This window comes from Podarcis muralis, chromosome 12 (assembly GCF_964188315.1).
Source record: "Podarcis muralis chromosome 12, rPodMur119.hap1.1, whole genome shotgun sequence".
Lineage (NCBI taxonomy): Eukaryota > Metazoa > Chordata > Lepidosauria > Squamata > Lacertidae > Podarcis > Podarcis muralis.
Window position 1 is genome coordinate 39,357,678 of NC_135666.1, and position 24,475 is coordinate 39,382,152.

The window sequence follows — 24,475 nt, forward strand, 5'->3', positions numbered from 1 at the left end:
TTCCATGAGGTTCTTTCCGAAGAGTACTTTGCCCTTGGTGGTAATATTACTTTTACACTGCACTAATTATATTTCTTCTGTTAACCAAAATTTGAAACCAGGTTTATAACTGGGTTTGTAAAGCTTGAATAATAATTTAACATCAATTACCTGGGAAGGTAGTAGATTCTCCTTCATTGGAGGTTTTTAAACAAGAGGTTAGATGATCATCTGTCGAGAATTCTTCAGCTGCGATTCCTGTATTGCAGGGGGTTGGACTAGATGATCCCTTCCACCCCTACAGTTCTCTGAATTGGGAAGAGAGTGGTCAATGGTGCTTCTTTGTACCTACCCAATGGCAAAGCTGCTATACTTGAGTTGTTCTGCTAGCTGCTGGCTTCAACAACTTCTATCTTAAGATATACTGGATAAGATCCAATGCAGCGGGAGTCTGCTTCTTTCTTCCCTTGCACATCCCTGAAGTCTACACTACAGGGCTCAGGGAATCCCCTGGAACAAATGGATAGGGGTTGCAAAGGGTTGGAGAAGAGAAACTAGAAGTTCCATTGTCACCCAGTTTTACACCATTTACTGTCACTCAAAGATGGTAGGTTTCTGTTCCAAATGTTTCTTTGTTTTCTATCTAGTTGATTGTCCTTATGTTCTTGCTCTTCAACACAATGCAATGAGGATTTGTATGGAGATGGGCCAGAATGGATTGCTCTTTCCATACTTTTGTGTACAGGAACATTCCTTTAACTTTCTCTTTTGCATAGACATATTTATACAAATTGCTGACTCACAGGAGGACATGAGGCACACAATAACTTGACGGTACTAGATCAAATCTAATCTTCCTACCTTTTGAGCAGACTGAACTCCAAGAAGTTGGGTAGGAACTGCCCCCCCTTTTTTTAAGGGAGACGATGTTGGATAATTGTCACTTTCGCAAGAAAAACTCAAGGGGAAATGCAAAGCGTCTGCATATTAGTTCTTTCTTTAATAAAGTACGTCAGACATTCTTCTAGAGGAAAGATACAAATTTCCACAGCTAAAAATGAACATCCAGTCACTATATGGTCATAATCATTCTGCAGTAATGTGGACATTACATGCAACAGACTTGAAAGAGCCATGTGGCGAAGAGGCTGGAAAAAAAAAACATTTTAGAGTTCCACGTATTAGTACTATAAGCAGCCATTTATACTGCATATTATTTTCTATTAGATTACTGATACCCATGAACAAGATGAGTAGGTTAATTTTAGAAGACATAATAAACTGGTACTTTAAAGTGGAAAGTACCATCTAGGAATCCAAATGTAAGGCAATATGGGATTATTATGACCTAATATTATGGTAGTCATTCTGGATCGACATGCATACAAAACCAAGCACTTCCAGAATTATCAAAAAAAGCAAATTCCAGTATAGCATTGAGATAGACTGTGCCAATTTTGACTCCTCTAATGGAGTTACTTAGGTTTCATTGTTGTCCTTCCGTAAAGCACTGTTTATTTTCTGAAACCAGAGATAATTACAGGCATTGAGGAAGTAAAGTTATACTAATTATAGCAAACGTGTTTTTTTTAAAAAATCCCAGCAAGATAATAGCAAAAAATAAAATAAATTGCATTGTTTCATGGCACTAAGACAGCTCTGACAAGAAAAATAATATGATCCCTGAATTATCTGTAGACAGCAAGGGTCAATCATAACAAAATTACAAAACCCTCTATGAACTCCCCCACCCCCACCTGATGAAAGATGATATACCATACTCTAGTTTCTCTCTTACTTGGTTTCCCACTTTTAAATAGCTGTTTACTCTAAATGGCACTTTCCCCTGTTTTATAACAGAAACAAATCTAAACAGAAAGGTTAGTCACATTTAAAGGATCAAAATTAATCACAAGCTGTGTAATCCTTTTTTGTCATCCTTACAAATTCAAAGGAAATTATATTAAAAAAAAAAAGCCTGCACAGGCCATAAAGGCTGAATCTTGAGGTGGTTTACTGTGTAAGTTTAAATGAGAAGGAGTGCTAAGCTGGCACAGAAACCTTGCATAACCACAGTATGTTTTAGGTCTTGCATGCAGAAGAACAGCAATGTGACCTCACAAACTGTATTTGCTATTAAGCTCTTCACACAACCTCTCAGTATTACTCCCACTTTTACAAGGCACAAGGGCATCATCTTGTGAAGAATTACTTGATAGTGTCTGAATATGTAAATGTGAACATGCCACTGTTCAATAACTATTACCTGTTAATTTGGGTCATCTGCCCAGAACATTCATGGATACAAAACTAGGGGAAAGTACCACTGTATTGCTAGCTCAACTGACTTCTGGGAGAGCAAACTCACCCAACAATCTTATTCCATTCACTTCAGGGCAAAATATGATCCAATAACCTCCCACCGCTCGCTTCTCCCAACCCCACAATCCCCTGTACAAAATGACAGGGGCAATATTCTCAGGCGAGCTATCCGTTATGTAACACTTATGCTTATGCTTTGGGGTCAGGTTGCAATTTGGTTTAGCATGACTCATTCTGCAGATGGAGGGGTAGAAGGATTCTTAATGTAAGTTACAACTGCAATTAATCACCATTAACATCTTCATGCCCTATCACTTACCATGCAACTGCATTACATGACGGTGGTTATACTCTGTGTGTGTGTCTGGAAAATAAAACTAAAGCATACAAGCAAAGTGTCTTACTTTGAGATAAATCTTTGAAAATATCTTTCACCAGCATCTCTCTACAGAACAGGCTTTTTGTTTGGGGGGGGGGGGGATACGCTGCATTAATATTAGCAACCTTTGTTTGTTACCTCCAAGGGTCCTAGAGATAATTATATATAATGAAGCACAACACCCTTAGTAAAAACTCCTTCCCTAATGGGTTACACATTTCACGGCTAAGAGGTTTCCTTTCCAAATGCAGTTAAAAAGAGAGAGACCAGATTAGTGGGCTAATTAGGTCTTTTTAGAGGCTGACATCATTGAACCATTGCCTCTCTCTTGATGAGATCTGGAGAAACCTTGTCATGGCATATTTGCATACAGAAATGGATGGGTGGGCATATCTGGACACCCACCCATCCCTTGAGTTTTCTTGTGTTCAACCTGCAAGCCAGAAGCTTTCTGAAATTCAGTCTGTTCAACACCAATGTCAATAAACCCAAATTCTCCCCCTGGCTTAGTGACATTAGTCAGTGTAATCTAGAGAAATGCTGCACATAATGTTTAGCACTGGCTGCCTGGGAAAGGAAGAAGCCTTTTGAGAACAGAATATGTCTCTGGGCATATGCATACTTCCTATCGTCCTGCTGCTTTTTCCTGGGGAAAACTGCTCTTTAGCGCTCAAGTGGAGAAAACAGCAATTGGGTTTTCCATGGATTGCTGTTTGTTCTGATTTAGAGCTAAAGGCTGGGTTTTCCCTGGGCAAGGAGCAGGTCCATGGGAAAATCGCTCAGACCTGTGCTTCCCTGATCTGTAGCTCTTCTCTGCAGTTACCTTCTGGTTATTCTCAAATTGGCCATGCTGGGTGTGAGATTTAGAGGAAGAGCTACCTTGAGAACTTACACTCTTAAAAGCTAGAAAGGAACATAGCCACTACTCCATCAGCATTATTTACTATGCACTAGTTATTGACACTGACATATCAGTTGATCCCAAGGCCAGAATCAGCCTTGGGAAATATTTTAGCCTACTCTTAAGATTGTGAGAGAAATTTGAGCTAGAGTGAAACATGACATCCTTGGTATAAAAAAGCATGAGGAATCTTGTTGCCCTTTGTGGGAACCATGTGGTGATGTATACATAATCATGCGCACTCATATCAAATTAAATTTTAAAAACGAGTGCCAGGGAACCGTTTCTACATGGCTAAGGAACACTGCTGCATTATGGCCCTACAATGAGCCTTGGTCCTGGGCCTGAGGGGATTGTGGACGTCCTGAAATAGCTATAAAAAGATGTTCCAGGCTATAATATACAACAATGAACAACAATTTGTTCATTGGGAGACAAGTTTATATCTAGTGGAGACTAAAGTCTAAATGTTTCAAAGCAACTAATGTGCACCTAATTTGTATTACTTTACGAGGAAATTTTTGCATGATAGGAACAGCAGTTAGTGGTTTCTGCTGTATGTAAATTCAGCATGTTATTTTTCTTTCAGGAAATGGTTCAGGAGGCCAGCCAATTGTCTTAGTGCCTGAGATGCAACCAGGATGCAATTCTGAAACCTTTACTTTTCAGATTTTCTAGCTGCCATGTTTTGAGGAAGAGTGCCTCCTGAGACCAAATCAATCTGCCAGGATCCAAGCTGATGCTCAATTGCTTTCCCCACATTTGGAAAAGATGCTCACCTGTCTACCCACGAGATTATATACTTCATGTTATTCTACATGATGAGTGACTATGAGCTACTACTTCAATATTCCAAGAAGTTGCTAACAAAGTAAACCTACGAGTACCTTTAGTATACATTAGATCTTGAGATTCACATGTGCATGTTTTAAAGGCATTACATAATTGTTGTCTTGATTTCCTTGCTGAAAAAGGACTGCCTTTACCACATCTGTGCTCTGGTTTTATGAGTTTCCCAGTCCCATGAAGTGTCAGATGCACACACCAATGTGCCACAGCTGACCTCACAGGCTGACTTAAATTTCCAAGGGACTAACAATGGTGAAATCAGAATCCTTGCTGTTGCTGCTGCTGTCGTCATCATCAGGGCTGGAACTGAGGTTACTAGAAGAGGCAGATATGGACCCCATCAATGGATCAGAAAAGGCTAAGGAAGAGTGACACGGGACCTCACTCTTGGTGGTCACTTCCTTGCAGGTTGGCACAGTCTGCACATGCTCCGGAGCAGGACAAACATTCCCTCCCTCCTCTTTGGAAAGTAGACTATAGTCATCCGTGTGCCTGTTAGCAGAGTTTCCACTCGAATCGCCCACAGCCTATGAAACAAAAGAATTTTGAACAGGCAAGCATGTCAGAAAATCCATTTTTAAATACCACGCCTATTGCATCCATCATCACAGCTAGCACATACCTTTACAGGCGTGGCTGCCGTTGCCTCCACCATCGTTCCCGTCTAAAGGTACACACCAGTAAAGGCACATATAAAGGGGGTCCTAGTTGGGAACTCTTTAAGCAGGGTCTCTCCTACAGATTATAAAGGATGAGTGGGTTTATAGGGTCAAGGTGTCCCCTCTCATAAGCATGCACAGGACTGAAGCCGTTCAAAGCATATGCAATTCTCCCTCCCGCCACAGTTGTGCTGTCGGTTTCCCAACACATTAGCAACCGCACATTCTTTACAATGATCCTGTACATTTCAGTTATCCCTGTGCAGAAAAAATGTCACACGAGAAGCGGCTCTTGGTGACTCGCAAAGTGCAAACCGTTAATAAGGCTTGACTCTTAACTACAGCATTGCAAAAATATATATCTTAAAATAACTCCATTACACATTTTAAAACGAAATCTCTAAATTTATATGTAATTAGTTTCTCAAGCCATATATAGATATATCTCCCTGCAGCATCCTTTGCAACATGCTAGCTTTTTTTTTCTGACGCTGCTATTTTCAGAGGTGAAATATCTCCCCACTCCTTCCTCTGCCAGTTTCGGTTTAGGAAAACTCATAGTGATATGAAGCATGTTTTCTCCCATCTGCTGCTGCTACTGAATAAATGGAATATGACAGAATTATACTTCCAGTAGCTTTGAAAGTTAACAACCTTACACCCAATGCCATATGGCTTCTTGGAACAGAGTATCTTCTAGTAGGATGAAAGTTATTTCCATCATGCATTAAAGCAAGCAAACCCTCCTGATACTATGTTTTAAACAGGTCTACATGTTTTATGGGTTCATGTGTGTGCCTCCCTTTAGCTATCCAAGGGGGGTGGGGAGAGAAATAATGTCCTGTGTAAGAATCACAAAATGAATTTCTGCTACCTTTTATTGATTGAATGATTGCATTTCTATCCTACTTTTTCCTTCAAGGAGCTCAAGCTGGCATACGTGGTTCTCCCCCTTCACATTTAATCCCCACAATAACCTTGAGAAGTACAGAAGGTCGAGAGGCAGTGACTGGCCCAAGGTCACCCAGTGAGCTTCGTGGCTGAGTGGGGCTTGAACCCTGGTCTCCCAGGTCCTAGTCTGACACTCTAACCACCACACCACACCGGCTCTCTGCGTCTGCAGGGCAGGTGATGAAAGACTGGAATTGGTGTGGCTGATGGGAAGTGGTAAAGTAGTGAGCAGTAAAAGAAGGGGTGTCTGGAACCAAATCATGGAAGAGAGATAAATCACCTGTTCTTCCCTTCCATTCTCCCTTTCCATTCCACCTTATAAGGCACCACAGCCCTCTCCCTTAAAATTTGCAAAGGAGAGAATGCCACCAGGCGCAGCTTTTGTGACAACTGTACTACCAAGAGAGGAAAAGCAACATCCTGCTGAAACTTCCTCTACTCAACATCTATACTGATGCAATATGCAAAGAATATGCAAATCCCTCTAAATTTAAATCCAGCAAGCAAAACATTTGAAGCTGATTTCTCCCTTGTGTGTTGCCAGCCCTAACTGTAAATAATACAGTGGCTCTGAATTTTGACAGTTCGCTGGTCTCATATAAAGAAAACATAATGTGTTGATCATATAAATAATTGGCCTTTTGTAAAATTCTAAATTAATTCACTCCTTTCCCCTCCCTATTGTAAAGCTATCTCTCTGCAAATCACAACCGGACATACACAATTGCTTTTGTTTATTATGAGATGACAACTGGCATCTCCAATAGATTTATAGAGAAAGGTCAAGTCCCAATCTTCCTATCAAGCATTCAACTGTCCTAGCTCTAATAAAGTCTATAATGACTAGGAAAGGCTGTTCAGCCCCCCCCCCCGCTTCCTTCTAGAACTTTCAGCCTCACTAATCTTATTGGAAGAGAGTTAAGCATCTGTTTAACTCTGCCACTGAAATCTATGGGACTTAAAAATGCTGGATCATTTTTAATCTACACATTGGATTACTGGCTATTTCAACACAGTTGCATCTGTACGGAAATTACTGTGTGCAGGTAATCATGGCAAAATAAACTTTATGCATGAATAAGCCCAAGGTTAAAAAGAAGAAGCTGAAATGTGAGCAGCCACAACATAATTGCAATACAGTGGAGTAGAGGTAGCAGCCTTGAAGCTGCCTCACACATACTACTACAGAGGGGTAGAAAAAGCAATACAATTAGTTATTTTGGTGCTAATACAGAAAAAGCTCAATCCAAAGCATGCCTGCTCAAAGAGACTTGCAGCCTAGTCTAAGTTTAGAACTACTGCCTTTGATAGGACAGATACTGATGCATTAAAATGTTCCAATTAATTCATGGCAATATTTTAAAAGCTTATGCTGCACTCATAAAATTCTTCCAGCCTGACCTAAAGACATCACAATACGACACCGTGCCTCATTAAAACTGAAAGTTGGCTCTGGTGTCCTTTCTGTATAGGCCATTGAACATAGCACTTATTTAACTTCTGAAAATTCATTATGAAGCTTTTATTTCTTTAAATGCTTCTGATTAAAGTTAAAGCTAAGCAGAACAGAGGAAGACATGAAATAGAGGTATTAATGTTTTCCTTTCCTCTCATTTTTTGAAATAAAAAACATAGTAAGCATTACATGTTATATATATTGGAACCGATCTACATAATTTTTGTCTAAAGTAAGATTGTTCCTTTATAAATCCCACAAAGAGAAGGAAAAAGGAAGAAAAAGAAGAGGACAAACAACTGAGAGCACCTCAGGGGTTTTTTTTAATTCAGGATACCCAGGGCCCAATTTCAGGCAGAATTCCTACTGAGATAGGCCAAGCAAGATATATAATTTGGCCTCTTTCCCCCCTCATAGTAATGAGCTTGAAACACCATACTTTGGTCCTAGTGTCTGCCTGCTCTTATGGTAAGCTGCATATTCTTGGCAATGGCTGCTCACCACCTTCCCAGGGTGGGTGGGGTGACATTTGCGGTTCCTCGTGCTCCAGCCTCGATTCCCTCTGCTTGACCGTTGCAGGAAATTCCCCATAGCCTGAGGATCTAGCGGTGGATTCCTGCCAAAAATGCCCATTCAAACGGCCCAATCAGTGACCGTGTCGATAGGGCAGAACCTTGCTGACTGGCCAGGCAGCAACACTTAAAAGGGCCACCTGTTCAGTGCAACCCTTGGGCAGTTGGCCCCAGGAGCGAAAAGTTCCATATTCTTGGCAATGAATAGATACAGTGATCTAGATTTGTGGGAAGTGGCATCGTGAACACCAGCTGACAAGCTCACAGCATGGAGAAACCTCTTCCCCACCAAAGCTGTGTGCAATGCTCACCGTCTTACACTTGTTCCATGAAAGTACACAAAAAGCAACACAACCCCCCCCCCTTCTCAGGGCAATCTAGCTTCTCTTTCTAGTGGAGCACACTCCACCCAAACATCTGACAGCTTGCCAGAGTCAGATCTCGCTGTCTTTACCTATTTGAACAAGCATTTTCCCACTTTAGTTGTAAAGATGGTGGCTTCTATATAAATCTGCACAACAGCATGATGGATAGAACCCTACCTCCATGAAATTCAAAAGGGCTAATTTAATCTATTTGAGTGAATGAGGGTTTCATACCATGCATTAGTATTCTGCTCTCATTTTGTCTCCAAAATGTTTAGCAGGGCTTTCAGCAGACTGAAAAGCAGGTGTAGTTGCTTAGTAAACACCTAGACCCAATGGATATTATTTGCAAAGTAAGTAATAGAAAGGCTATCATATTTGCCTTAAATGTAAAAAAATGCAGAAAGCATCTATCCTAACATTCATAAACAGGAAATCCTATTAAGCCACACCCGCCTGTTCTGTGAAAAGTATCAATTGGCTATTTTATGAGATGAAATTTACATTAAATGGTGTGCAATTTCCTACATTCTCTGCTAATAAAAGTATGCCGACATTGCAAATCCAGTATGTAAGTGGAGCCTGTTACTTACTGTAGACCTGGCTTTCACAATGTCATACAACAGGTAAGCAGACATAGCCTGTTTTCTAAACAGAAGTCGTCATATGGAAAACAGTAACTTCTTCCTTAGATATCCTGGAGGCAGACTGCAATTCTCAGTAACACCCAACCAGTTATAGGCTTCTGAGCACGTGAGCCATCACGGCAATGAATCCAGTCCAAAACATTTTGAAATCACATTTTTCATGTTCAAACAGATATTCAAAGCTGACCTGGTCCTAAAACGTTGAAGATTCAGAGTAGATTTACCACTGAATACTGACACTGGTTAATATGATTTTGGGTTGCAGTCTGCATCCCAGCCCCGTCAATGGTTCAGCAACATCCCATAGCTGGACAGCTATGAACAGAAAACTATTATACTATGTTGCAGGGGTGACAATGTAGATCATGTCCACAAATCCCAAATTTACAGACAAAACTGAAGCAGGATGGGGCGCAGTGCCAGCTTGACTTGTATTGTATTGACAAGACTGCTGGGAGGCTAGTGGCCAATCCTGCAAGTTTCTATTTTCACTGAATGGATTATTCTCTTAGGCATGTTTAATACCGGACCAATTACGCAGAATTCTTTTTGTAAAAACAGTTTTTTTTTTAAAAAAAATATTATTATTCCATAGTGTAAACTAAACTATGTTTTGTAAAACTTTTCTGATTCTGTATTTTTTCTTTGGTCATGAACTTCGCTGGTCAGCTTTTAGGCAGAAATCTCTGAAGTGCTCACCACATTAACTTTTTAATTAAAAGGCTATATTAAAGTGAATCCTGAGTTAGGGCTCTCCAAGGTACTGAGAAAGACAAACTCCTTCTCTTAAAAAGTTGCACACGTCTTAAAGAGGACTACCCAGAAAAAGGGTTTTTAAACTGTATGTGTGAAAAGAGTTGAGTGATACATAGCATTGGAAAGCCAATGTCAAACAGCCATAACATTTAGGGATTCCTTTATCACAGGGACAGCCTGTTGGGAGTTTCCATTGTAAAATTCTTGAAATAAATGGGAATTGATCAAGAAAACAGCTACGCTATGGGTTTTCCAAATGTTCCATCTTATCATTTTATCTGTTTGTTTGATTACCGTAGTTGAAACTCTTATATTTTAATTTATAGTTTTATATTATTGTGCCCTGCCCTGAGATTGATCTATGAAGAGTGGATTAAAAATAAATGAATGTTATTGCTGGTGTTTGGCTTGTATGTGATCGTCTACTCTGAAATGGATGTATCAGCTTATGTATAAGACAGAAAAGTCTAATGCAACCACTTGCTACATTGAAGGCAGATAGAGCTATTTCCCTTCATAACCTGAATGAGCGTTTACAAGAGATAAAGCTACCATACAGATTTGAAGGAAAAGCCCAAACAGCTGAAAGAGTAGAGTGGTTCAAAAGAGTTGACGATAAACATAGTGCAGCAATGTAGCTGGTCAAATATTATTGCATAATGATAGTCTAGAAGACAGAGACAATAAGAAGAGTCAAGCAATGGCAAAAAATGTTCATCTTCTGTTGTGAAATCCCTAGGTTTCAATAGTCAGATTCTGCATCTTTTAGCATATCACAGCTTATCTTCATATATACCAGAAAACAGGGAAGGAACAGAGACAAATGCTTTATCTGAAAGTCAGTAACTGTCATTAGAATAGGACATCCCAAATATATTTGCCCCAAAGGGGGAACATAATAGCCCTGCTGAATCAGACTAAAGCCCATCAAGTCCAGCCCTTGTTTCCCAAGTGGGAACCCCAGAAGCAGGATACAAAGACAATTGCTTTCTCATTTTGTGCTTGTCAGCAGCAGGTTTTCAGAGGGGTGCTTGTCTCTGATCCTGAAAGCAGTACAGTCGTACTTCGGAAGCTGAACGCCTTGGCTCTCAAACGAATCAGCTCCTGAACGATCGAAACCTGGAGGTGAGTGTTCCAGTTTTCGAATGATTTTCGGAAGCTGAGCGTCCGGTGCTGCACTTTGGTTTTCGGAAGCTGCACTTTGGTTTTCGAATGGTTCAGAACACATTCTGTTGGAAAACCATGATACCACTGTATACAGCCACCATGACTAGTAGCCATTAATAGTCTTATGGTCCATGAACTTGTCACACCTAAAAGCCATTCATGTTGGTGGCCATCAGAAAGTTTAAAAGATAAATTCAGATTCTTATGAAAAAAGGTTCAAATGGAGTTGGAAGCTACTATTGCTACTTATTTATTTTGAAAGTGACTTAATTGTTAATATTATTATTGTTATTGTTGTTATTGTTGTTGTTGTTGTTGTTGTTGTTGTTGTTATTATGAAGAAATTCTAAGCCTGCAATCCATTGGGACTTGAATTCAATGGGGCTTGCTTGCCTTGGATTAGGCCTTTATCTTTCCTGTCTGCTTTTTTTTAAGGCTTTAAAAAGTACCCCAGACCTTCCTTTTCTGAAACGCATGCACTTTACCTGCTTCCCTAGAGGCAGGGGCTCCTTTGCAACTGAAGGCTCTTCTACAGCTTCATTTGTCTCCTTGGTCTGATTGTTGGAACAGTAGTGATCATCTTCTATTGTGATTTGTTCATTCTCCTCAGCCTCCAACTGGCTCTGATTGAAACGTAAGGAACCTTTCAAAATATCCTTGATCTGTTTATCAAGAGGGGGGAAAGTAATTTAGCCGCATTGCAACATCTGCCACTTAAAGCCAGGCCCTCTTCGGAATCAATCTTCTTATGCATTGATTGCCTAAATTGTTGAAGACATTTATAAAAATGACAACTGTGTTTCTGAGTAAAAGCATTAGGGTGCCACTGAATCTTCTAGCAAGAATGATGAGATAAAGGAAATGCATTTAAAAGGACATCAGTTCCCCTGGATGCCATTAAAACATTGAAACGTGCCACAGTGTATCGACCTGAGCCCTTTCTGGATCCAGCCTACAATTCCACAAAATACTGAAAAATTGCAAGAGAGAACAGACATATATTAAAACTGATAATCTAACTGAAAGCACCCATAGTGCATGATCTTACAACTGCAATGGCATTAGAATATGAAGAACAAAGACTGGGCACCATTAAAAGGTCCCCCACCGTTCATCCCTCAGTGGTGGTGAGTGTGGGAAGAAAGTGGGCAGGGAGGGGCCAAGTTGCCAAATTCCCTTAGAAATTTGCAAGGTTTGGAGTTCTTGACCTCACAAGATTTCTGGGAAATGATAGTAATGCTTGAGATACTGTGAGATCTTGCAAGGTGAGGCTATGTAAACTGAAGGCAAACCAAAACGGGAACACTGAGAAGAGTCAGACATTTCATCTAGCCACTCACCCTGTTGGAACATAATGGGCTTAAAAAAATCCCCTTTACTGGGCACTAGAATGTAATCTTTACATGCCAACCTGACTGGCTGTTTATTTTTGCTCTTCTATGGAATTCCAAAGGGCACAATTGGTCAAATTAAGGTTATTGTTCTTGCTGACCTGAAGTTTTAAGGTCATTTCAATTGCTTATAGTCTTACTTGTCATAACTGAGGTAGTAAAGCATGAGATTTTTAATCTCAGGGTTGTGGGTTTGAGCCCCACTTTGGGCAAAAGATCTCTGCATTGCAGATGGTTGGACTAGATGACTTTTGTGGTCCCTTCCAACTATACAATTCTATGATTCTAATTTTGATGACAAGAGAATACAGAATCAACAGGGTTCCTGGTGTTTCACTGGGGGTCCTGTTAGTGAAGGAATTCATTATTAAAATGGTTTGGCCTATCATGGATATGCCCTGGAGGACTCGATTGGGGCTGGCTAGATTACCTCTGAAATGGCCTTGGGTAATTTGAGTTTGGTTGCCATGTTGCTTGATAAAGTTGTGGCCTTTTACTCTGGCTACTGTTTCTTTAGCTCACAGCAGCAAGAAGAAACTGAAAGTCAGAATTGTCTACCAGCATTATTATTTCAGTAAGTTCCACAGACTCTTCTTTTGCTCACTATCATAATAAATCTCAACAAACTATTAAAGTTCAGCAATTATAATCCTGAATAATGCAAAGTTCAGAAAAAAGCACATAAATTATAGAAGTGCCATTCAAAAATTTTTATACATAGAATCTTCATTTTGTCAAAAGATATACCTGCTTCAATCCAGCCAAGGACACTAGAATTTCATCTTCCTTCTCCAAGTGTTCCTGAAGAATGACTTCTTGAATATTTCCTGCAATGCCAAAAACAATTATTTCACAAGAAAGAACCAAGATTATGTGCCTCAAGATTACATGCAACCCAATGGCCACGAAGATGAATGTATACTTTGATATATATCTAAAAAAAATACGGAGTCTGGATAAGAACCCTTAAAAAAATCACTTACAGTTACAGTTCAGCTGAAACACTGGCTTATGGGGCTGGCTTGTTTCAACAAACCATAATTAAAGTTAAGCACAGTTTACGGTTCAGGTGTAAGGCTAAACTATGGCTATATAAAAACAAGAGCATTTTTTTCTAATCTCCTCCTCATGAGGAGGGGAGTGGGTGATACCAAGGCTTGTTTAGGCTAATTTTCATATGGCAGGAAACCAGTATTTATTGTTACATATGAATGCTGCATTTGACTACAATTTATCATGAATATTTCCTGCAATGCCAAAAACAATTGTGAGAACAAGAGTGAAAGGGGCCATGTTTTCTATTTAAAGGCTGCATTGGCTCTCCATCAGACTACTGATCTTCATTGTCTTATACTCCCCAATTCAAGAGGAAATATCTGGGTAGCATTGTAAATTAAGAATGAATACGTGCACGTTAAGTTATTGCATTTGCAGTCAGGTTCCCTTAGCACCTGAGTTAACAGAGCAAATTAAACAGATGACTAAAAGGCAAGTACCAAGTTTGCCCAATTAAGTCATGTAGGCAGGAAAAAAACTGAACACCTGGAATAACAACAGATGGGATATTTAAATTCAGGAAAGCAGGCAAGAATTTTATAGTTCTGCCCCAGTCTGAGTCTATGTTTGTATTGATAAGCTTGTACTGCATAGATGACAAAATGCCCATCTGGAAACATTTTTGCTTTGAAATATTCTTCCTATCTGATGTTGCTGTTATTCAAATTGTAAAACTTGAAATCTCTCTCTTAAAATAAGAAAAGGTTCATAAGCTGCATCTTTTATGGAACAATGAGCACTGATACCACACAAATGAATTATGAGACTTATAAATTATTTGCAAGGCAAACAAAATCTGTTTCTGTGTCACAAATGGCTTCCTTGAGTTATGTCTCATGTTGTTTAAAAGCAGATGAAAGCCACGATTCTGCTTCAGGAAATCAGCAGTGAATATACACACTTCAGAACTTGTCGACTCTTGACAAAAGATTGCTTTGTTTTCAGACTGCTGATATATTTCAGCAATTTTTCATACATGTTAGGATTAAATCATAGGCACTAGCTGTAAAGATGAATGACATCAACAACTCAACAAGCAATTCTAGGGAAAAGATGTAATCTGCAGCCCACACTACTCAGCCAAGAGTAATGCTATGTACCTCATTCAAAACTTGAGGTTTAAATGCCAGGGGATGCAGAATTATATAAACTCTGTTATGTAACAGAAAAAGGGTGATATGTAATTGTACCCACCCCTAACGGAACAGATTTCTGCTCATGCAATAGAATTTGTACTTCCTTCCCTCTTCCCTGCAGCCCCTCATGGTCCTGCCAAATCTGTTTTAGAGGGTTGGGGGACTGTGGAACAGATTTGTTGGGGTGAAGGGCAGGAGTGGCACAGGAGCAGAGAGGAAGGAAACTGATGTTGGATATCATTCAAAATGAGCAACCTGCACAAGAAGAAAGTGGAAAAGGGGCTACAGCAGAAAAAAATGTAAAAGACCAAGGGCCATTACAAAGGTGTAGATAGTTAGTACTATCTGCATAAATATGATACAGATAGTAAACCAGAGGAAAATGAGCTAGAAATCAAAAGCTTTCTCTGAGAAACAAATGCAATGTATAGAGCACCTCCAGATCAGCTAAAATAACTGCAGAATTAAAACCACTCATTTTGCACATGCATTCATCCACTGTACTTTACTAGATGAATGCAAAGTACTTCTTTAGAGATATTCCAAAGTTTATAACTGTCCTTAATGCAAACATTTATCTATTTTAAACTAAAGCCATCCTCTCCTTCCAAAAGCACAGAAAGTTGCAATGGGACCTCAAGGTGAAGGACGGGAAAGAAATCAATAATCGCCATTACAATAGCAGCAACGTTTTAAAAAGATTTGAGTTATTTGATCTTTTCCCAGATATTTGATCTTATCCCAAAACAACATGTTAAGAGAATGGGTTGGATCCAGACTCTGCCTATGATATGCTTCACTTAAGGGGAAGAGACAGCTAAATATTTTTGGATGACCCTGATTTCTAGTGTTATGAGTGAGGCAGATATACCCCTACGTTTCAAAGTGTGGCAGCTAGTCTTACAATTCATTAGATCTGCTCAACAGGTGCCGAAGTGATGTTCTGCTGAAACAATAGTAAGTAAGAAAGTTTCTCCAATATTATGCTGAAGAAATGTGCTCTCAAAGCTCTTTGCACCTAACAAAATGGACTAACTACACAATCTGAAGCCTTTCCCCCATTTATCAGTTTTCACCACAAGAACCAATTTATCATTCTTACACATGCTATACTTATGTTATTCAAGACACCACATTTATTTCCATAGTAACATAGAGGCAGGGTCCCAAATATATAATTATGTTGTCATTGTGTGGTACAGCAAAAGAAGTGGATGAACATTTAATGAGAAAGCTTTTGTATAAACACACAAACAAAAATTACTGCTCTAACTCATCTTTCCCTCCTTCACATTCCAGGAAATACAATTATAATCTCGGCAGCCTCAGGATCAAACCCATGGTAACAAAAAGGTATGTCTGAGTAGAAGTATGATGATGCCATCATACAGATATGGAAATTTGAACATTTTTAACAATCACATATCTAATTGTAGTATGTGGTATAGGAGAAAAGTCACCTGGTTAATTATCATAAAGCTAATGAACTTGAGAACAGTAAAGAGAGCTGCATTTGCTTGAACAACTTCAAGTGGTTTGTGCCACATCTGTGATTTAAAGATATTCTGCCTCAATAACTAACAGTAGGTGTAACTTAGCCTTCCAGTATATACCGGATTACCAAGAGGTTTCCTACACAGGGATTGATCAGAGCTGCTTAGCTTCAGCTTTAAGGTTGCTGGTCCTGGTCCACCTGTAGATGGTTGTGGTACTTGCAGTCATGCATCATTTTAATATTTTTCCTTCCATCCACTTTATGTGATGCAATGACATAACAGAGTTGGCCAGAAAGATGAGAATTTACATATGAAATGGTGGGGACCTGACACAGCACAGCATGATTCTCCAGGTCTTGCATAACATAGTTTCTAAACTCTGCTACAGATCACCAAAATATCACCCCATACTTTCTAGTTACCTCCCCAGATATTTAGCTAAGAGCAGAAGAGCAAGCTTGCATGAAAAAGCCATTAGATATATAGTGTAAACTAGTATATTGACCCAAAGTCTAGGAGCTGATAAAAGCTCTAACACCAAATAATCAGCATATGGCTGACATAGTTTCAACTACCTTCTGGGTAAAGAACTGTCATATTTTTTTAGAGTTGGAATATTTCCAAGTGCACTGGATGCTAAGACAAAAAATTTCCAAATCATACTGTGTTTTAAAGCATGTTTATTTATTTATTTTTTATTCATACTTTGATCCTTTCAATGGAGAGAAAAATAGCTGATGCCTAGAATATAGAACTGATGTATTTATATGAGAGTTATGAACTTCTATACCTGGAATTTCAATCTTAAATAATATATTGATGTGTTTATATGAGTGGGGATTAATTCAGTAATAAACATCCTTCTACCTTGTATTTCCTGGTGTGGTCATTGCAATGACAGATATGCAGGCCTGGTTTGATTTTTTTTGTGTGCTTTGCTATCCTTAAAATCTCAAGCGAACCTGTGCAAAAGAAGTGCTCTTTCTACAAAAAGAAAAATGAAAATAAGTGAAAGTCCCTTTCTTGATGTTCAAAACAGCACATCTTCAGTACTCTATTCTGAACAGCAAGAAAAGGCCTTTCACTGACTGGCTGAAGGAAGGAAAAGATTTAGCTGTTTTCTGCCCGGCTGGGAATTTTTCACTTTGCTCTCTAGTGAAACTGCCAAGCTAGGAGAAATCTTACTAGTTTTTTTTATTTCTCTTTTCTTAAAAAAAAGAAGAAAAAGATTACTATCAAAAGCATTCCTAAATAGGTCATTAGTGGTCTTGTTTCCTACATGCAGAAAGCCACTTGCAGGTTTCTTAGTTTGTTTCATGCTACAAGTCCCTTGCACATACACACCTTCTGAAGGATAAAAGAAAACTACCATGGGCTTAGGGAGAATTTAGTGCACCTCTCTCAATGTATTAAAAACAATGAAATCTGCAAAATGAACTCAAAACCTGTTCCTTTTAAATAGATCTCAAAGGAACATTCTGAGGCTGATGTGGATAAACACCTTACTAGGTAAGAAAAGAAAGCTCACACAAATGGAAAGACATGCAAACCTGGGGCAAAAGTATGTTGCCCATGCATCAGCTCTGAAAATTATAAAAGTTATCTATATGCAAACAGAAAACAGAATTATTGGCATAAGCCAGGAGTAGGCAACCTAAGGCTCATGGGCCACACGTGGCCCACAGGGGTTGTTTAACCAGCCCCCAAGCCGCCCCCAAACCGAGCTGCCAGCTCAGCATGTCCCTGCCCGCTGCACTAAACTGGAGCAGCGCAGCACGGCATGGGGACTTGCTTCTGCAGTGCCGGAAATTGCGTCTGCGCAGACACCAATGCCGAAAATCACAGGCCCATGGACAGATCTCCACTGCAGTGAACTAGCCCAGGCAATGTAAACCTTGCTGACCTCTGGCATAAGCAATCTACTGGAGACTTACAGAAAGGAATGGAGAAAACCCACGCTCTTGTTTCTGATGGCCTTTCTATTGTGTAAAATGATCATAGCACAACAGTTATCATAGCATAAGGTTAAGTGAAGATTTATGCAGAGGTTTGGCAGACTATCTGAAGGTCAGACACACTTTGCATTTCATTTGTCTGGTCAAGAGAGGAAAGTAATATGAGCCTCAATCATGTCAACATAATCTGGCAATGCTCCCATTGCACAGTTGAATTTTCAAAGGTTGCAAAATTGTTCCATACACAAAACTTTGGACATAGTGATATGTTTCCTAAATTTGGGAGACAATACCCAGAAGATGGTTCAGAAACCTCAGCTAGTGCAGAATTTGGCAGCCAGGTTGCTCCCCGGGGCAAGACTGTTTGAGCATATTACACCAATCCTGGCCCAACTGCACTGGCTGCCAATTAAGTTTCCGGGCCCAATTCAAAGTGCTAGTTTTGACCTACGAAGTCTTAAACAGCTCAGGACTACGATACCTCAAGAACTGTTTCTCTCCACATGAACCTACACAGACCCTGCAATCACCATCTGAGGCCTTTCTTTGTGTGCTTCCTCCACGAGAGATCCCGAGGGTGGCAACACGAGAATGGGCCTTTTCTGCAGTGGCTCCCCATTTGTGGAATGTTCTCCCTAGGAAGAGTGTATCTGAGTGTATCTGAAGAAGTGTGCATACACACGAAAGCTCATACCAAGAACTAACTTAGTTGGTCTTTAAGGTGCTACTGGAAGGAATTTTTTTTGTTTTGACTATGGCAGACCAACACGGCTACCTATCTGTAACTCCCTAGGAAGGTTTGGCTGGCTCCTTATACACCTTTAGGTGCGAGGCAAAAACGTTCCTCTTTAACCAAGCCTTTGGCTGATTAACATGTAATAAATACCCTTTTAAATCTGTTGTGAGGGGCGGATTATTGGTTTTGTTTTGTTCCTATTATTATTCTGTATATTTTATAATGTTATGGTTGTGAACCACCCTGACATCTATGGAGGAAAGGCAATATACAAATTTAATAACAATGACATTAATAGAGCAGCATCTTCTTACCCAGATGTGTATTCATCATCTTTGCACAGTATTTGCACATGGCCTCCAACTCATTCAATTGCCCCTGGAGAAATGAAATCTGGGCTTCCAGTTCTTCTTCCTATAGTTAAAATGTTTAATGAATTAGTTAATAATAAGTATACTGATAACATATTTTATTCATGATCTATCTAAACTGCATTTCTATCAAACCCTTTCTCAAAGGATCTTAGGGTGGCGTACTTGCCCCCCTCCTCCATGTATCCTGCCTACAACCCTGTATTCATAACAACTCTCCAGAAATTAATCCATTGATCTTAGATAATTCAAGCTGTTTTAGAATGTACTAGCTTCTAACTTAAGCAGAAGTAGTCCAACAACTCTTAACTCATGTTCCCCTTACCCATTTAGCACAAGCCAGATCCTTATAGTTTCAACATACTTTTTTGTTACAGTCTCTGCTTTGCAGAATACCACCTTGCATGTCTTCAGTCAAAACATGTACCTAGACAAATGATTTATCTTCTTTAGGGTAGGTAAGTTCAAGGACTTTTACCAGATCTCAAGGCTGCCTATGGTCTTTTGTAGACAACTGTGATGTTCCAGCTTCTTTAACCCAACACCTCTCAAGGGCTGACACAGCACTTGGGTCAGATCCAGAGGAAGTTGGTTTTCCTTAGCTCCCATTGAAATCAATATGAAAAATTAGTCAAGACTAAAACTTGTGGTGATCATAGACCTGAAGAGTTGGAAGGGACCATGAGGGTCATCTAGTCCAATGATTGAGGAAAGGTAAAAGTCTAACTTAAATCCACAAGTCTTGTAGTAAAGGCAATGGAATAGCCCTGCTTTGCTATCTCTCTCTGTGGTGCAGCCTCATATAAAAATACTCTGTGACTGTCAGAAGAGGGGGCATAATTTTGAAACTGGCTTTACCATTAGGCAGGGCGAGGCAACCTTTTTAATCAGTTATGTAGTTATTTACAGCAGAGTCCTAACCATGGCTACTCAGAAGTAAATCCTATTGAGTTCAATGGGGCTTTCACCCAGGTAAGCGGGTTAGGATTATTATCCCTACTGGGAGCATCATTTTTCTCTCTGCCAAAGTGGTCTGGGCTATGGGCCATCTCTAACGGTCTGCATTTATTTTATTCTACAAATTATAAAGGCATCACATGTTTCATGCTACCGGTAATTATGAGTGTAATCTTCTTTTCCAGATTAATCAAACAATGCAATTCTACTTTGTTACAACAGACATATGGGCAGGATTGCAAATTGTGTTATATTTGTAGTCATGAGTCAGTAGCATTAAATTAACTGCAGATTTCTTAGCTATTAACAGATGTAAGTTTACTAGAGGGCCCTACATAACTCTAATGCTTTTCAAATGCCCTCACAAAATTCTTTTGTGCGGAAATAGGGCTGAAGAGTATCTGTGGTGCTATTCAGACACACTTGCAGAGCCATACTTTTAGAAGAGCAAAACAACCGCGTTTCACACGGCTTCCTGTGCCATTCTAAATTTAGACAGGACCAAGTAAATGAAGAGTCTAAATTCGGACCCCAGTTCAGAGAAATGGCAGGTAAGATGTATGTGTAAAGGTTTGCTATGTTGGAAACTGTTTTTGAAAGTAGTTACATCAGTCCTTAAACCCAAGTTTGGGAGGAACACTTTCTGATAGGTTAACCAATTGCTCGTAGGACCATTCTATTATGGTCTCAGCAGACTGGCAGTCTAAAAGCGATTCTAGATTCTATATTAAAAGGTACTGGCTGCAGCTAAAGGTAGCATCTAAGTTGCATCTTATCAGCTGCTTACAATCCTTTCTGGAGATCAAGGATTTGGCAACCATTGCTTGGCAAAGGATTTCATAAATGTTACATTATGAAGACAAATATTTACGTCAGCCAAGCATTATGGGGAATTATTCAACTAGTGAAAATCTCTACAAAATGAAATCGCCTATGAGGTATTTGCTTAAAACAGATTCAATATTACTTAAGCAAACCTGTTAAGTTTCCATCTTAACAGACACAATAGAGTAATTGCTATATTGCCACTTAGAATTTTTTTTTTTTTAAATGGTGCTTAAAACTTTTAACTTCTTAAAGCTCACCTACTCTCACAGCTAATAATTTCAGGGCTGACAGGAACATGTCAGCAGTAATGCTAGTAGAAGCAAGGAATGCAACAATAGTACTGATGAATAAGTTGTTCCACTGTGAAAACAACTAAGAAGGAGAAAATTCAACCCATGAGATTGTTCTGCTGAGGGGAAGAAAACTGTCACCAGTTCTGGGAAGTTCATTTCTAGGAAACTGCAGCAAGTACTTCCCACACATTTATACCTCTAGACCACTGTAATCTAAAGATACTCAGCAACCACTTCAATTAAACCCAAAAGTGAGCTGGATGCTTTACTTGCAAGCCAGTAATATATTCATCTAGGTCACCACTTTCACAACGTAATTTAAGATATGTTTCTGTTCATTACAGACTATACTACTTGATGTTTGTACGAAAACCACACAGCATGTTACATGCAACCAAACCTTTAGTAAACATTTTGAAAACGGGTTTATTTCCTTACACATGAGACTGTCACACATAGACCCAGTGCTTTTTTTCTGGGGGGACGCAGGGGAACGCATACCCCTAAACATTTTGTGAATCTTTGTACTTTTGTCCATTTACTGTATTTATTTTCCCCAATTTGAACTATAAAATGGTGATTTTCTTGAGTCAAAATGAGAGTACCCCTAAACGTTTTTTTAAAGAAAAAAAAGCACTGCATACACCTATCTTTATTTAAGGGAGAGTTTCTTCCGTATGGTGGGCCCACAAGTCTGGGATTCCTTTCCATCAGACCCGCGTCACGCTGCCATGGGGAAGGGTTTTCAAAAGGCCTTGAAGACCTCTCTTTTTCAATTGGCCTTCTAGGAGCAACCTTTTATTGGCTGGATGATATTTCTGTTGAATTCAGCTTTCTCTCTTTCTTTTAATGAGGTTTTACTGAGTAGTTTTTTTTTTTAAAAAAAGCATTTTTCTTTGTTGTTTTATGCTGTTTTATTGGGTGCACATGGCCTAAAAAAGCACCCTAAAATATTTTTAAACAAACAAACAAACAAACAAACAAACAAACAAACAAACACAAATGTTGTTTACTTTGGTAATGTCACATTTTAATCCAGCTTTTAAATCACTGTGAAAATAAAACCTCTGCTCGTGCAATGGAACAACCCAAAATATGTTCCAGGGAACTGGGGGAAACCCCAGAGCAGATTTTGGGGGTGGGGAAGGTACCTGGCCAGGGTGGGGGGAGAGAAGAGGAAGCTCCATTGCACAAGTGGAAGTTATTCCTCTATATAAACATGGTAATCAATGCAAGGAATGCAGCTTTTTCCATGAGTTGACTGAATTGCACTCTCAGTTACATGGAAGTCTCCACGAGTACATTCAGTACCCTCTTTAGAGTTTTGTCGTATATGTAGATAGCAGTTTTTGGAACCAGGCAGGCATGTGATGTTAAGGGTGGAGTCAGGAGCCAACCCCCACCCTTCCTTTCCCCCTGCACTAGTCATACAGATGGTAATAACTGAAAGGGGCTCAGGAAGTCCCCGAATCAAATTTCATCCCAGCCGTTAACAGACTAGCTGGCCTTCAGATTCCTCCTACTAATAATGGCATGTTTTACCAGCTGTTGTAAAGCTTACAGAGATGGATACCTGTGACATGCTTTAAGCTTATGAAGGATACCATAAAAAATGCTAAATATGATGATTATGAAACAGAAGTGAGGACATTTGCTTCACACACATTGGAAGAATGAAATGAAAACTGCAACATTCATATTTTAATTGCACAAATCCTGTTTTAACTAGAAACCATGTTTCTTACCAACATCTTGGGAAATAAATAGTGCTGTCATCTTAATTGAATTTATTTCCCCTATAACTGGGGGAGAAAGGCACAGAGAAGTGCCTTCACAAAGCACATACAACGTACACCGTCTTGTGATTAGCATCAAGTACAGCCTATTACTATTGTAAGCGGCCAAATGGATGGCAGAATGAATTTTCCTTCTCGCGTCATTCACCCAAGGTTATTATGGCTACGAAAATATCATCTAATGTTTCCATTCTTTTGCAACAGTCTGCTTTCTGGCACTAATACATAAATGCTAACTCATGATAATGTTCAAGTGACATTTAAGGAATTGTTGTATTGTCTATGCAAACAGCATGTGAGCAGCGATTACTCCACTAATGCCAAAATATTAACAAATCTTTCAAAACTTAGCAGGCATAGTATTTAGCGGTGTGTGTTCCTAATTTTGAGAATCATTTAGGCCAGATGCCCTGAGTGCTCTCTCTCTCTCTGTGAACCCACCTCCTTGCACACATAATCACTGCTCATTCACCTGCTTGCTCCCTCTGGCTCAATCTACACTCTTGTCCAGAAGAGGTCAATGTATTGTGGATGATGCTCTTTTCATGCTCACACACACAAACCTAGAGGGGGCAGGTGACCAGGTAGCAACAGCAAGGAGCAGGAGAAGGGGGAAGGGTCTCTGGAGGTCAAACGTGGGCCCTCTGCTGGAGTATGGGCCTTGGTAGGTGTCTAGCGATGCTAACCCCAACACCGCCCCTGGCTTTAAGTGCACCAACACATCCTGTCAAAATATGCATGTAGGCACTTGATCATATACATTCTTTATAAGTTAACTCAAAAAGTATCGGTACTGGGGGGAAATGGAAATGTATGGTTCCACTTTAGTAGTATTCATTGCTACTATGCACCTCAGACAAATTGCACACCTGTTTAATTCTGGATGCGTCTACATATTTGTTTGTTTACGGAGTCTGATTCATGACATGTTCTCTTGTCTTTCTGGATTCAATTAGTGCTACTTATCACTCCATTTGTGTGACTTTTGCATACTGGGACATATTTTTTCAGTTGTGCATTGCTTCTTCTCATCCAGCCCAGGCAATGTCTGGAAGCTTAGAATCCTATGGGCATGACATGACCATGACATGGCCAAGATGGAGCACTGCATGAACCAGTCCTGATAATGATATCTTGAAGCCCACAGAAGTTGCAGAAAGAAAGATGAAATGAAGAAATCACCTAGCTTAAACTTGTATTGGAGTTGTTGATGACTAAACCTTACAGATGCTTGTTTTAAAGTTACAGCTCCAGTTTATCTTGAATAGTACCAAATATGTGGCTTCTGTTCAATACTGGTTTCTGGCCTTGCTTAACCGGATAGATGAACTGTGGCTGTGAGGTGGGCAGGAGGAGTATTGCCTGTTGGTTCTCCTGGCCCTCTGAGTGACTTTTCATTATACTGACCATCAGAATTAACAATGACCTTCTGGGTCAGCTAGCTGGAATCAGTTACA

The 24,475-nt window shown here is 39.7% G+C and overlaps 1 protein-coding gene across 9 annotated transcripts in view; it reads right to left on the minus strand.

The window, feature by feature from the left end:
* The window catches only part of TBC1D5 (TBC1 domain family member 5), a 286,484-nt gene that overhangs the window by 39,278 nt on the left and 222,731 nt on the right, over positions 1–24,475 (minus strand). For 7 of the 9 annotated variants that reach the window (XM_028750600.2, XM_028750602.2, XM_028750605.2 and 4 more), the window contains 4 exons: positions 19,088–19,187; positions 13,142–13,221; positions 11,489–11,665; positions 959–4,957 (listed from right to left, as the gene is read on the minus strand). In XM_028750600.2, coding sequence (XP_028606433.2) covers positions 4,658–4,957; positions 11,489–11,665; positions 13,142–13,221; positions 19,088–19,187 — 657 coding nt within the window. In that variant the 3' untranslated portion in view covers positions 959–4,657. Of the gene's footprint in view, positions 1–958; positions 4,958–5,052; positions 5,166–11,488; positions 11,666–13,141; positions 13,222–19,087; positions 19,188–24,475 lie in introns of those variants that run through there. The other 2 variants (XM_028750606.2, XM_028750607.2) reach the window with 2 other exon arrangements.